Source organism: Acyrthosiphon pisum, chromosome A1 (assembly GCF_005508785.2).
Source record: "Acyrthosiphon pisum isolate AL4f chromosome A1, pea_aphid_22Mar2018_4r6ur, whole genome shotgun sequence".
Classification (NCBI taxonomy): domain Eukaryota; kingdom Metazoa; phylum Arthropoda; class Insecta; order Hemiptera; family Aphididae; genus Acyrthosiphon; species Acyrthosiphon pisum.
In genome coordinates this window covers 91978798-91995428 of record NC_042494.1, presented here as the reverse complement: position 1 = coordinate 91995428, position 16631 = coordinate 91978798, and the positions used below count along the sequence as shown (strand labels likewise).

At 30.1% G+C, this 16631-nt stretch overlaps 1 protein-coding gene across 2 annotated transcripts; it reads right to left on the bottom strand.

The window, feature by feature from the left end:
- Positions 1 to 670: 670 nt before the first annotated feature.
- LOC100574802 (X-box-binding protein 1) lies at positions 671 to 15232 on the bottom strand. Of its 2 annotated transcripts, XM_003248521.3 has the most exons (5): positions 15096 to 15232; positions 10150 to 10824; positions 2314 to 2410; positions 1625 to 1998; positions 671 to 1551 (listed from the first exon to the last, which is right to left on the bottom strand). In XM_003248521.3, exons 2-5 carry the CDS (start codon positions 10332 to 10334, stop codon positions 1455 to 1457), a joined length of 753 nt encoding a protein of 250 aa, XP_003248569.1. In that variant the 5' UTR covers positions 10335 to 10824; positions 15096 to 15232; the 3' UTR covers positions 671 to 1454. The 2 variants fall into 2 exon arrangements, with proteins under 2 accessions (XP_003248569.1, XP_029343638.1); XM_029487778.1 differs by lacking the exon at positions 15096 to 15232 and having other exon boundaries at positions 10146 to 10757.
- Positions 15233 to 16631: the final 1399 nt, after the last annotated feature.

Sequence of the window (16631 nt, the reverse complement as noted above, 5' to 3'; positions counted from 1 at the left end):
AATGCATCATAATATTTTTCATTTCTTTACTTTAATACATGGTTTATCACAACTCAAATATTACTTACTAGTATTTGATTTTTTTTTTTTTTTTGTTTTACGAGGGTTTAAGTCTCAAATTTTGGTGAAATTTGTTAAAATTGTGAATTATTTTCTAAACAAACAGCTGTCAGATTGTCTAGTGTCCACGCTCAGAATTGTTTTTCATTGTATACAATGGATTATCGTTGAACTCAAGTATAACACATCCATTGCAGCGAGATACTCAATGATAAGATACAATAATTATTAACATATAGAAACGTAAGTAGTCTAATAATATTAGTATATCTATGGACTATGGGTACACTCGACATCTACTAAACAGCAGAGCCACTTCCCTGTTTTTGTGAATATTTGTTATAAATCGAAATGTTCGTAGCCATAATTCCATATGTGAGAAATTTTCTTTATAACTTTAAAACGTCTCTTTAACTTTCTATTTTTTTTTTTTTTTTTATAATTTATGTCTGGGAATATAAGTGTGCATATAGCCAGAAGTATAATATCTCCACTTGAGTATTTCCTAAAGTTCATCGACCAGTAAAAATCCATTATTGAACTATTGTTATTGAAACAATTAATTTAATCCCGCTGACAATGAAAAATGATAAATAAAAACTCAAAAAAATATTTTAGTGATCAGTGCTAATCATAGACACAGAACACTCAACATAAATATATTTATATGGGACACAAACACACGAGTTGATAACATAAAATTAGATAAAACACTCAATGTTATTCAACATTATATAATAGGACACGTCAATTTTCATATGAAAGTATACAATAGGTAGTAATATAGTGTGCCTATACTAACATAAATTAGATAAAGTAATATAAGTGTATAAAATATCAAAAAATAACATAGATTTAAGTTATACTTTTAATTTAATATTGTGAATCTTAATTTAATTATAGGTACTATTTTTATGAAAGTAAATCTGTTAATATTGGTGGTGTACTATAACGTGTTTTATAATCATATTCAGGAGAGCTAAGCGATTCATAACCGATATCTTCATACTGTTCGGTACAGTCCATGGCATCATCTTCTTGGCATATTTCAAGAATATGTTCGTCATATGTTGTGGTTACTTCTTCAACAGCTTCTTCTACGATAATAAAACGTTCCAAAGAGTCTTCAGAATGTTCTTCAATTTCAGATTTAACAACCACATTTGGTGCCAAAAAGTGCATTTCTTCAGTTGGAATCTTAACAGTGTTAGCATCTATAATTGTGTCTGTGTTTAGCGTGAATAGTGGATCATCTTCTACTTTTATGTCTGCATTAACCAGATTTGGTGTCAAAAAGTGCATTTCTCCAGTTGGAATCTTAACTGTACTTGCACCTGTAATTGTGTCTGTGTCTGTGTCTGTGTTTAGCATGAATAGTGAATCATCCTCTACTTTTATGTCTGCATTGGGTAAATCAATATTTTGACCGGGTTCCATGATTTCTGATGTGCTCCCCACCATTTCATCAAGACAACATTCATTAAGGAAACTCTGAAAAACAATTTTGAAATATAAATAATGCACATTGCACTAGCAACAATAATGTGAACTAAATAATACTTACTTCGCCAAGTAGTTCATCAGCAATTTTCTCCAAACGTTTTGATACATTGTTGTCAAGCCAGTCCATATCGTCATCGTCGTCTGGAAGCTTGAGATCATGTAGGATGGAATGGTCAGTAATAGGAATAGAATCTGATAACAGAGCATCAAACAGGATGTTCGATTCAGTTTGCCCTTCTGCAGAGGGTGTCTATTGGACACGGCAGGTCCATTAATCGAAATCTTGTTATTAACTGCTGTCGTACAGAATTCTGTAACTATTGATTTTGGTATGGATGACTCGGTAGAAAGTTGTTCTCGTAACCTTTCATTTTCAGTGATCAACTGTTCTTGGTTGGCTCGTAAAGTTTCTATTTCTGCTCTTAAATGAACGTTCTGAAAACACAAATTTTAATTATTTGTAAAATATTAAAAAGACACCTACTGCAATACAGTAACAAAACTATAATTAAAATTGATAATATTGAATACATAATAGAATGAGGTACTTAAATATGAATATGTTCACATATTTATACCATTCCTTGTTTTTAAACCAGAAAAGCAACTAGATATTAAGTATAAAATATATAGACAGTATTCATTCTCAGATAGACATAGATAACAAATTCATTAATATTCCAAAAAATTGAAATATTAAAATGTATGCATTTAAATGCATTCAATGATTATGTAAAAAAATGTACACACCTCTTTTCTTAAACCATGAACCATTCCTGACAAAACATTGAATTGTGCTTTCTTTTTATCTCTAGATAACTGTGCTGCTTCTCTGTTTCGTAATTTTCTGTAAAAAAAAAATATATTTTATTATTAATAAATAGATATTTAAATCAATAATGGATAGTATGGATTTACCTACAAGCTAATTATCAATTTAAAATTAATTGGAGCGATGAATAATATTTTGATTTATATTAAAAGGATCTAATTAACTATGAAAATATTGATGCATATAAGAATATTAATTAGTAAAAAATTACAAATTTTTATTCATATTCATCATAGTTATAAGTACTTATTACAAAATTATTTCTTAATATTATCTATATTATTATGTACATATCATTCAACCACGAGTCAAAAGTAGATAGTTTTAAAAATATTTAATTTTTATCAATGAATAATAGCAATACTGATAGTCCCATTAGGAAAATTTTAGATTGAAAATAATTCTTTAGATTATCAATAATTTAAAAAATATTTTTTCAACTTCAAGAATATTACACATAATATACCGCATGCTATAATTATCACACAAATATCAAGTTTAGATATTTGTATTTTGAAAAAAAACATGAACAATTACTCGGTATAAAAATCATAGCTTACACCTAAACTATTTAATTATAATGTTTATTATTTATAATAGATTACTGTGAACAATGTAATATACCTATTGGCTATTATATTATACTATTAGTACCTACATATATATATATATAGTTATACTTATAATACTATTAATATTTAAAAAATATATAATTATGATCTCCTTCCTGACGAAAGTTTTGCTAATGAGTGACTGCAGTCTACAAAATACTTCATGTTTTAGGTCTGAGTGATAATTGTATACTTTTTATTTTCTCTCTATACTGATTGAATAATTAATTGTCTAACGACCTTGTATGTATATTTCTCTGCTTCTCATTTACTCATTGTACCAATAAGTACAGATTGCAATTTTTTTTTCAAAAATAAAAAAAAACATTATAATTATAAATCATAATTTATGATCATTACAAGAATATCATATATCCCATCAAGTTTTGATTGAAGATGGGTGTTGAGCAACAGTGTATACTAAACTGAAATATTTGAGGGACATGCTTGAAAATGTATATAATTATAAAATGGTCAACTAGTGAGATACTGAGATGGTAAAATGAATAAGAACAAATAACAAATAAGTTCTAGAAATGCATTGATTATGCAATCGCATGCAATACTAAGAAAAAAATTAGGGGGGCCCTTCATTTTTTTTTTTACTGAATTGTTTTTTTCAATTTGTTACGATATAATATAATGGACAACAAATTAGTATGATAATAAGGAACAGAAAATACATGTTTTCATGAAACTGAGAGATTTTTGACATGAGCTTAAAATGTATTAATTAATTATAAGTAAAGACCGGATTTAATTGCGTTAAAAAAAAAAAATTGAAAATTGCAGTAAAAATATATAAAAATTGCAGTATAAATATGTTAAAATTGCAATGAAAAATACATTAAAGTTACATAATAAAATCATACAAATCATAAAATGTATAATTGTTAATTAGGTACTTACTTAATAACACGATGGACATTAACAAATTACAAAATAATAAAAAAGTATTAAAAATTATAACAATTAATATATTATTTTTCTGAATTAAAATGTATAATTACATACCCCGTTATATACCTACATATCTAAATTGTGTTTTTGAAAGTTGTATCTTCTGTTACTTAAAATATGTTTATATAGGTAATGAAAAATCACTTCAGTGTCTACAAATGTTATCAGTGCAAAATAGTTTAAAAAAATTGGTGTTATATCTAAATAAATTAAGATTTCGATTTATTGCCATAACCTCAGAGTAAGTTTTAATACTTTTATATGTTTCATTTTTTTTAAAGATTTATTTAAATTTATCTTCCACTGGGACCTGAAATACGTTGGCCAATAAATTATTATTATCGATATATTAATAATATCACGACCGTATAATGACCGTATCTATAAAACGTTTCTATACGAAAAACTATAATCTGAAAATGAACATCGTAGTTGTATTTTTATTGTTGTGTAAATTACTTAAGCGTATACTAATTTGTATATTTTATCACGTGAAGTAAACGAAAATTGAAAAATCGTAGAAAATTTCCGAAAATTGCAATATAAAATTATATAGGAAGACTGTAATTAGTCCGATTCCTGTACATATTTCATATTTGATTTGCTTTACCTGATAAAAATATTTAGTTGGAATATCCACGAAGATTAGAATTCTAGTCTCCGTGGCAATATAATCTGTTAAATCCGGTCTTTAATAAAATTATAAGTTACTAAGGTACGATAAATACTATTACAGATAAGAGCTATTCATAGCATTTATATACCTACCTATATATACCTAAATATAAGTTAAAAGTATATAAATATATTTTGTAATTTGTACTAAGGGCTAAGCCCGTATATTTCATAATAAATAAATAAATAACTGTGGATATTTTACTATTGTTTAAGTACTATTATCGAGACTATTATTAAGTTAGTAGGTCATGTCCCTACCGGTTTTTTTTTAAACATTTTAGTGCGGATTACCGGGGAACTATACGTAACTGATGCAAGTCCTGGCGGATTTGTGTGATTTCGGAGATATAACGTCGATTGTTCTAATAGGTGTGCTTTAGCTACGTCATGGACTGGAGAGATGGCAAAATCATTGTATCTGTATTGTATCATAAAGTAAAGAATACATGTAGTAATGATCTGTATACAGCGATCTGCGATTGATACGTAAAAATGGTTTGCACTTTGCAGCAGCGATCTTTGATATCGTCAATCTATGCGCCGCAACCGGACACAGGCAACTAGTAACGGCAAGTCGGCTAGTGCTGGTAATCGCGGAAATAGTGAAAATACTGCTTCTGCAGGGAGACGGGGACTCAAGGGCATCCATTGGTTTGGGGAAAGAAGGGGACATGTCCCCAGGGGCGTCATTTAAGTTTTTTTTAAGAGAGTACAAACTATTAAAGATACCAATTTTTCCGCCCACCAAGCCAATTTTTAAAAAAACGTTTCTTGTGTTTTAACTATAGAATATTTATTATTAAAAATGTACTTAGCTTTTATACATAACATAAAAATGAATAAATTAAGTATAAAATACTCAAATTTTAGGTAGCTTATATCGTTCAGCTTTTATTGTTTTTACACTTTTGAACGCATAAATTTGATTAATAATTACCTATATTTGAAATTAGGATATCATACTAAAAGGAAAATACACCACAATCAAAGATTGGCAAACTGAAGACCAAGGCAGCAAAGGCCATGGTATCAACAACGCCCAGGCCAATTGTAGATAAAAAAATAAGCCCTGGCTTTTCCGTGTCTATTATACATTTTTACATTTATATTTTATATATAATATAATATTATAATTTGTTTATAATTATTGTTATATTCTGTGTTATAATAGATGGGAGACGGAGGGGCCGAGAGTATACTACAATATGGGCCGAGCGGACTATGGCGACGCGCACCTTCACCGGTTCGAACCTTGGTCTGGGTGGCACTTCTCTTCGGGCAGTCACGGTGTCTGGAGAAAAAGGCCGAAATCGGGACGCATGCATGGCAGATACCTACGGTTGCCCACGTGAAAATTCTGCAAAACTAAAACACACGTGTTTCCAAACCTACAGTATCCTCCCTACAGTTAAAAAACACAAAATGGCCTAAGTCACCGCTGGTTACTTAAAAAAAAAATACATATATATATATACAGTAGAGTCCCGCTAATCCGGACTAGATGGGACCGGACTCTCTCCGGATTATCGAAAATTCGGATTAAACGAAATGACGTTTTTTTTTTTAACTTACTCATTAATAAACGAAATAATATCACAATACATATGTACCTAATCGAAACGATAAGTTTAAACCATATCTTAATTATGAGTAGGGCTCGGAAGTTGATGCATTTTGCATTTTTTTTTTAGAACTTTTTTGACGATGCTCTCCTGGCCACAAATGTTTTTCATTAGCATGTGAATCTGAATAACTAAATTTTATTTTGCATTTTTTTGCATTTTTTGGGGTTGATTACTTTTTAAGTCATTTTTTGACATTTTTAGGTCATTTTCCCACATTTTTAGTCATTTTTACTGATTTCACGCTAGTTCACTTCTTATTGTTTCTTATCGACCATTATGACGATAACTTAAAACTTGGAAATTACAACGGACTAAGTTAGTACCTATCCGATTTTATCTCGCCGATTACATTTGTCGTTGTCGTGTTGTAGTGAATATTATTATACCTACATTTTATTATTTTATTTCATTTTTTAAGAACATTTTGGTCATATTTTGAGCAATTCGAAGCTTTGATAAATTTATATAGAATTTTATAGTAAAATAGAGTAAAATATTTTTAAAAAAAATGTATTTTTATTAGTTTAAAACTAATATTTGCAATTTTTTAGGTCATTTTTTAAGGACATTTTTTGTCATTTTTATGTCATATTTGCATATTTTTTTTAGGTCATTTTTTATTGTTTTTAAGGTCATCAACTTCCGAGCCCTAATTATGAGTATTCCCGAATATTAGCAAAAAATATCACAATATGTATATAATCGAAACGATAATATCTTAATTATGGGTATTCCCGAATATATATATTATACATGAGTACTAAATACGAAACATAAATTGTCCGGATTAGCGGGACTCTACTGTATATTAATAAATATTATATTTGATACATTGAATCGGACATTGAATAAAGAAAATTGATTATCATAGTTTCCTCGATAGTTTACATCTTGTTCTATAATCACAGAAATTAATTTTATCCATTGATAATATTATATTAATACAATATTAATATAAGAAAAATATGTTGATGATTTTATCTAGGTTCAAAAATTCCGACCTAGTTGGGTTTTAATAATGCCGTTTCCTGACACTTTTTTACTGGGGCAATCAGAGGCGGACTTACCATTTTTCCGCCCCTAGGCATTACAACACTAGCGCCCCGTACATTGGCGTGCTCCCACGGGGGGGGGGGAGGGGGAGTAATGTTCCATGAACTAAAACAAAACTATAAAAATTGTATTTAGGTATTTTTATATTTATACATACCATCTAAACAAATAAATATTAATACAACTTTGCATAGGTACATTTGTACACTTGTACAATAATTAAATCATTTTGTGCCTTGATTTATCTGAGCACTCTAGTCTCTATAATCGTAATCGATTAGCAAATTTCTGAGCAGTATGCAGTATGCACTATACAAGAGACGGGCAACAGTGCCAGCGTCGCGCGTCGTCGCAATATTTATTATTATTAATTACCATATCAAGACACCTGATTTCCAGAATTAATTCCAGTATTCTAATTGTGGTGCCTGGTGCAGTGGTGCGGGGTGAGGCGGGTCATTCCACTAAGCACTGTGTGAGCTGTCCCCACCTAACTATAGTAGAGCGGCTATATACAATATTACAATGTGGTAATTTACTCGGCGGCCCGAGGCGGTATATTTCACCGCCTTGGTTGGCGTTTTGCGCATGCGCCATTCACAATATTGTACGTGTTTACGCCGCACACTCGTATACAATCTCCCATGCATTAACATAGGCAACGCCGGCAACTGCCTCGTCGAGTGTCGATGTCGAACCTCTAGCGGTGGTGGCGCGCGCTGGGCGCAGAATTAAACTCAAACGGCAAGGTTATTATAACTTATAAATTAAAACGTTACTGCGACGTGACTACGTGAGCCATTCTCCAGTTTCATGCAACTTGTATACGAAAAAAAAATTAATATAAAATATAAATTTAGGTAAATATAATTATGAAATTATGAAAAACTAAAAAGTAAAAATTAACTAAAAAATTGCGCCCCCAAAAATATTGCGCCCTAGGCCAGTGCCTTGGTGGCCTATGGGTAAATCCGCCCATTTGCAATTCTCTACAAACATAACCTACAATACCTAAATATATAGCAAGATGCTGTTTAAAAGGAAAATAAAATGTACCTATTTTATCATAAAAGTTAATATTGTTATTATTTTATTAATTTTTTTTTTTTTTTGTTACTAAAAAGTAATAAAAATGCAGTTTAAAGTTTGTTGGGTTTTACTGTGTTTTTTTTAAACTGGGTTTTATGGGTTGGACCCAGTACTTTGAACCTTAATTTTATCACGTAGTTCAATAATGAGTTGAACTACATATTATATATCATCATAGATATTAAGCTTAATAACAACTAATAACTAATAAGTATAAATAGTATAATACGGGGTATAATAGTAGATTTACTATCTAGATTATGTACCCATGCTTAGTATACGACTGAAATTGGACAGAAATAATTTATGATTTAAATTTAGTTCAAAATGTTGTTGACGAATTTTCAAAAAATAAACGTAACTTAAAATTCTTGTCTTAATATTTAATTACCATTAGTTACATAATCTTTTTTACTTTTTGAAGTCTTAATATTATATAGTGATGATAAATTGATAAATACTATTGTACAAATAGTGTAAAATCAGTGCAGGGTTGGTGTATTTTTTAGTTTTGAAAAAAAAAAACTGTATTTTTTGTTTTAAACTGTTTTTTCTGTTCAAAACGATGTCTTAAACAAAACAAATTGTGTGAGATTTAAACAGTATTAATAAAACGGGTTAAATCATTAAACAGGACTCAAACAATTTGTTTTGTTTAAAACATTGGATTTTGTCAAAAACCGATTTTGCGTACGAATCCCTGTTTTCCTTAATTTTTTTTTTTTGGTTTTTCCTAGTGATTTTAAAAATTACTTGGAATTTGACTTCCCCAATGCAACTAGATTCACTTTCCCATCGAAATTCGAAGCATTATTTCGACTACTTATCGTGTACACAGACACAAAAATAAAATAAAAAACAAAACAAAACAAAATGAAACGCACATCATTGTAAAATCAATAAGTACATTCATCGCTCCGCTCAGAATCTAAAAAGAGTTTTAAAAAAAATCGTAACATTCAATTGGATTTTACACTGTTTTAAACATATGTTTTATCGTTTTAATCAATTAACAAAACATTAAAAACAAATTTATGTTTTAAACATAGCAACCCTGGAGGTTGGAATATAGTCATATAAATATATAATATTATGCCACCTACGTAAATTTACATATTATGACAGTTAACAGGTTATCAGACAGGTTAGGTTAGGTTATTGAAGAAATACAGTCCCCTCCCCTGAATTTTCGAAGATGGGCGCCCTTGGACCGGGTCGACTGCCCGAGTATTATAAAAATATAAACACGACAAAACGAGTAAAATATGAACGAATAATATAAAATATTATTGCACGTAATAAATGGCTCAGTCTTGTACTCACTACCAGCTACTAAAGCTGTATATTTATTGTTTAATATTGTCTTTGCAGTTTGCAGTACTGCGGTGACGCGGTGTGCAGATACAATTGTCAATTTTCTACCCACCTACCACCCACCCAAGCAATGATGATGGCGAGGAACACACCGTACTGAGCATAATATTATAATAATATCAACACTGTCATAAGGCCGCCGCGTTGGCGTTTGCGGAAAACGCGATTACGGGCTTACAACAGCTTTGTTGGGAGTCTGGTTGGCGAGGAAGGAAGTATGCGTAGATAGCACAGCCCGACGGAGTGTTGTCACACTGAGTAGGGGGGAGGTATAATTTATGATATTATAATTCAATATTATTTATATTACTTATTTACAACCTATTTTACATTTTATTATTTTGAAATTTACTATATTACTCACTTGCGCAAAATTTTTTCCTCGGGCGAGATGTTTTTCACGTACGTCCGCTTGGCCGGCGGCGATCTCGGAGACATCGACGATCCGCCGCTGACGTCTCCGGCGGCCGTGTGCTGTCGCTGTTCCACGTAGCACATGCCCGAGTTGAATATCAACATTTGACTGGGTCGGATAATGTTGGGCGCCATGAGATCTGTTTTCGTCTTCGAGAGTAAAAAACGATCTTGCCACGGCCAGCCGCGGTCGATGATGTAAGCACCGTATTGCGCGGCGGTGATGGGAAAAAATAAAATTCGAATAACACTCTGCTCGCGTTATTAAACGACTACGTTTAAATTATCGATTTTGGATCGTCAAATTATTTTGTATTCTTACGGATCGTTTTTTGTTACGAATTACGTTTAGTTTTTGCGTGCGATACGCGTGGCAGATACGCGCGACTAGTGATGCCGAATTGTGACTGAACTAGCGAAGCGAGTGGTGACCGGAGGAGGCGGCGGCGGCGGCGGTAGTTTTTTGTCGACATGGCAAGGCAATGTGGCAAACATCAAATTTCTCGCATCGATGTTTATCCAACATCGATAGTCACCGCCCATGATGCAATAACATCGAAACATTACGCATGCCGCATGGTATATTGGTATAACCGGAGAATGCGGAGATACTTACTACTTGGTGCTGAAAGTAATCGAATAACTATTAGTCATAAGTCATAACTATTAACTATTATAGTATAATATAGACGAGAAATTGAATGATTCAAATTTTAAATGCGAAATACCTATAGGTACCTAATATATAGCCTGATATATAGGTTATATTATACCATATAACAAATAACGATACTGATTACAAGCACACATGAAATATTTAACTTTTTTAATAAATTGTGTTGATTCTCAATAATTTTTCAACCATAATTCCATAAACCAGTACCATTGGCATTTGCATTGAAGCATTGTACCAACTACCTGTCTACCTACGACCTACCTACCCTAAACAGAATAAGATTGTATCCATCATAATAAAGATCTTAAAACTTGGATGAACCTTATTACTAAAATATTATATTATAAATTATAATATTTTGAATTAAGATTGAAATTATTGTAAACTCGCAGTATGAATTTATAATTTTCCAAATTTTTCAACAAATTTTTCTCAATGTTTATTTTAATTTTAATATTTAAAGTGTCTTAATTATAATACATAAATACATAATATTATAAAATTATAAAAATAATAATATCCCAATAAAAATAACTGGTTCGGAATATTCCTCGACATTTATGTTTTTGATTAGTACCACAGATATATTATAATACTAGATATATAGTACATATCAGTGATTAGTACATATTATCATTGACTATATAAATACTATAGTATTATACTATTATAATACTATAATAATATTTGTTTGGAAAAATGATTTTTTTTAAAAAGAAAACCTGTTTAGTTATCATTTATAATCGGAAAATTGGAGAAAAATATACATTTATCGTTGATCATTGTAATCCATCATCATGGTCCACTGAACAAAAATTAACAGAGTGACGTTATATGAGTTATACTATACAATTTACTCCTCATATAATTATACTTAATTATCTGTTCCACCTAAAATGTTTAAAATGTTACACAAGGTTGTTATTTTAACATTTAATGTGAAACAGGAATTAAATATTAATATTTAATTTACATCTCATATTGACCCCGGATCCCAGAAAAAAATATAATTTTTGTTCTATATATAAATAAAATAGAATTATATCGAATTGCTGATCTGTAAAATTATTTTTCATATTGCCTACATTCTCTAATCTTCCACCTGTCTCATTTTTCCATTATTTTTACTATTCAAATTATTGTATTATAAAGACCAGAAATTCAGAACCTATAGGTAATAAGCACGGAATAAGTTATATCTTAGTCCGTGGTACTTATAAGTAATAATTAATAGCCAATAATATAATGATCTAATTATTATTATCATCAGCTATTTTCTTAATCTGAACCCCTATACTTATAACTTATACATCCGACATCGTCTTCTTATGCTGTTTCCTTCCTATTGACTATTATCATTGATTATAAATACTATTTATAATCAATGCTATTATTTATTAATTATTCGTTATTCTATTATAAATCATCAGAATTGCAGTAATACCATAATCACTTATTACTTATATGGTAATATTTTATGCTATTATTGTAGACCCTTTTTTTACTTTAAATTATATAGTATTATAGTGATTAGGGGATATTTTTTTAAAATGTTATGTACAAAGCATAATAAACCTTAAAAATGGTATTACAAAAATATAAAGTAGAAGAAATATTAGAGCCCCGATGCATGTAAATTAATGTTAATACATTCTATTTTAAGAAATTTTTTCCTCGATTTTGCATTAACAAATTAACAATATTATCTTCTCAATATTTAGAGTTTTAGTTCGTTCATTTTCTATATTTAAAATTGATATACTAGATAAATGTTCTTGTCCACATGTGTTTCCTTGGTAGGTAATTCTTTATAAGTTTGAGTTTGGAAAATGATTGTTCTGATCCTGCCACAGTGATCTGCATTGTCAGAAAAAATATACAAGTACTGTAAATATCTGGAAAACTACTTGATAAATCATTATTCATAATAAAACTACTCAAAAGTTTTATTGTTTTTAATTTTTCATCTTTTATACTACTCGATATCCATAATATCGGAGCCCCCAAATATTTTAAAGAGTGGGGGCCCTGGTGCAATGTACCGCTTGCACCTGCGATTTATCCGGTACTGAATTATTGGAAGTAGTAATTACTAATTACTAATTATTATACTAGGGCTATTTTTACAAATATTATTGTTGTTAGATTAATATTAGCCACTAAAAATTGTAAATAACCATAGATCTTTCAAACCCTTTATCATGAACCTATATAATATAAATTAACTAATAACCTTATTACACAAACTTAAATAACTCAAAATATACTGTTTCAAATTTTGATTCTGATACGTCAACGTTTAAAAAAAAATTATCCTCTAAATAACTTTCTGTAGAATATGAGGTTTAGGCTTTCAGCTAAGGTTATGATTTGAAAAAAAGAATTTTGTATTTCCACAGGACACTCTTTAAGTAATACAAAACGAGTATTTTGACAAAATTTATCAAATTTAAAATTTGAAAATTACTTTAGGTATAATTAAAAATTTATAAAATGTTCAAATTGTGTAGCCAAGTATTAAACATTTAAAATAAGGTTCCACGTAAATAGGTAAATAAATTACTTTATTCACAATAGTATCATCAAATATTGAAATATACTTAGTAATACTTACACTAATACATCATAATATGATACGTATATACGCTAACTGACCTTGTCTTTGCTCATAATCGTTTTTCCTACCTATACAATGACATTATATCATTGAATTCAAATTTAACACCATCCATTACAATGCCTACTTGCAACTTGTAACCTAGTGTACAGCAGAGCGGCATTCACTTGCCCACCTTTTTTTTATTACCCATGCATTTCAGCATTTGTTGTCTCCGTATGACACTGCATGTACGACATAGCAAATTTTCATTCTCTATTTTATAGTGAATAGTGATATTACTGATATTACTATATTTGTTGGAATAAATTGACCTATATATTATCAAATTTTAAGTAAGAACATTATCTGTGCTTAAGCGTCAGCATTTTTTCAAGCATGATAGGAGTATAGATATTTGAAATATATTACAAATTAAAAATAATCTTATCTTGCTTGAATATTAAAATTATTGAAAAATTGTCTACGCTTAACCAACTATTTCACCAACATGTTATTATTATTTTAATATGTATTCTCAATTCAGTTTGTTAAACACATTTGCAGGTTAGGGGTGGAAATTAGGGGGGCTAATATTATTAACAATTAACATCCTCGTGAGAGGCGTTGCTTCGATCCTACAAAACTAAAAAAAAGGGGGTTTGACGGACTTTTGGATGGTTAAGCCCATCAAGCCCCCCCCCCCCGATTTCCGCCAATGCTACTAGGGATTTTTTTTCCGCAATTCCATTTTAGCATAGTAAATCATCGGGACTGTAAAAATTACGGCAAGAAAACAAAATATTTAAAAAACAATCACAACGCGATGGTTTTCATTACTGATTTGCTATTTGCTATCGAGTAGTCGTTGCTTGTGCAAACATTGAAAAACGATCGCTTATATAATAATATAATATATAAGCCAATAATTGTCATTATAGCAAAATTGAGTAGGTCCTACTTCCGCCACACAATGGTATATTGCTAATTGCTATCGCGCCGTCCATCGTTATCGCCAATTCAAAGAATAGCTCCGAACACGAATTTTCGGCTCATTGATTCGTGCGTATACACACATGCATGCATATAATATTATAAATATATTTGAGTACACTGTATAATTCAAAAAAGATAATTGAGTTTTTTATTAGGAACTTTATAGCGGTCGCCCCCTCGGCCCACCATTGAATCCAACCCTACACAGTCTATAGTAGTTAAATTCATTATTTAATAGATAATAATTTATAATTTTGTAACGTAGTGAAATCAATAAAAACTTAGAGTAGGTAAGTACCTACATAAGTCATAACTCTAATAAGTGTATAAATATTTTATATCTACACAAATATTAATGTCAACGCGTGAAACAACTAACAAGCATAACTTAAATTATAAAAAACAATTTAAGAAATAATCCATTAAAAAAACCTATTAATTTGTAACCTGACAGTAAAAAAAAGTACGTGCATAACTTGATTGTTTAGGTATACGGCAGTATTATATGCATTAAATATTTAAACGTAAGAATTATAGGTCAGGCGAGAAATCGCGATTGCCGATAGTCGCGCGATTATTCGATAAAGCATGTACAATTACTAATTTTACAGTTTACTACTTACTATACCTGAAATCGTTCATCCGTGCACCTATCGTATATTATAGTTGTGTGGGGGGCACCCGACGGACCACACTAAAAAAAAAAAAAATTATGATTAGGCAGATAGTGAACACAAATTCACGTTGGCGTGACGGAATATGAATTGTACTGCGGTGACTAATAAAATTATAAATCTACGGAGTACAAAATAGGGATAACGGATGTTGTTTTTGTTCAGTACACAGTCTGTTATTGTCATATAGCTACGTGTAGTAGGTAATACCTATATATTACTGTTATTATAAAAGCTGATGCAACAAAAACAGAAAGTTGCACGCCAAACACATCCACATGTTAGTATGTTACCAACTGGCCAACTCAGTAGACAACCACTTGCAGATTTACCTATAATTTTAATGTGCGTTTAGAGTTAGACAAATTTAAGTGTACAATGTGGGTGTTGTAAATATCAGCCATGTGCAATTCTAAAAAAATCATTAAATTAAGCTCCTGATCCTAATCGGATTTTTTCCTTGATAATAGTTGTATTTTAAAAAAATTGTTACTTGTTTTAGATTCTGAGTGGAGCAACGAATTTATTGGTTTTACAATGATGTGTGTTTTTTTAATTTTTTTTTCTTTGTCTGTATACGATTAGTATTCGAAATAATGCATCGATTATCCAACCTATCTTTTCCAATGGGAAAATGAATCTAGTTGCGGTGCATTCAAGAGATCACAGTTTAAAATTCCAAGTTGCTTGCAAATGCGCCGGGAAAAACTTTAAAACAAATTACCGTAGATACGCATGAAATACTCACAGAATGTTTGAATAGCATTTTCTATACACCATACAATTTTCAAAATATTTTGACTCATGTTGAGCTATTAATAGGCATATGAAATTTTCGAATATTATATAAGTTTTTTTTTAAATTAATGTCGATAAAAATTTTTGCACGGTCAAAAAACTTGAAAATGTAATACAAGGTTTCAGGGGAGCAAAGGAAAAATAAAGGCAACCGTTTTATTATAACTTCATAAACGCAAAAAAAATAAGAATACACATTATAACATTAATATTGTCAATGTGATACCAATTAAAAAGAACACCTATATAGCAATTTTTCAACGGTTGTATAATATACCTACTGATTATTTGTAAAAATGAACGACGAAACACGTTCAAAAATATATTTTTACATTGAAATTGGGAGAACGATAGGAATATTAAAAATATTAATATTAATATTAACACAATATTAACACATTTAGGTAAATATTTTTTCAGACACCAAAAATTAAAGCATCGTTTGGGTACATTCTGTTTTTAAATAGTCGCGGATCCAGAAGTGTTCAAAAAAAAAAATGTGGCAAATGTGTGTCGCTCTGCTGTACAGTAGTCAATAGATTACAATTGGATCACTGTAGTCTGGCCATAACTGTACTGATGGTACTTATTAATCTTTTTGTTTTCAAGATATCTCGATGCGATAGTAATTACCTAAATAATAAGAGGTGCATTCGTAATTTAAGCGACGAAGGGACTCGTAATAATAGATG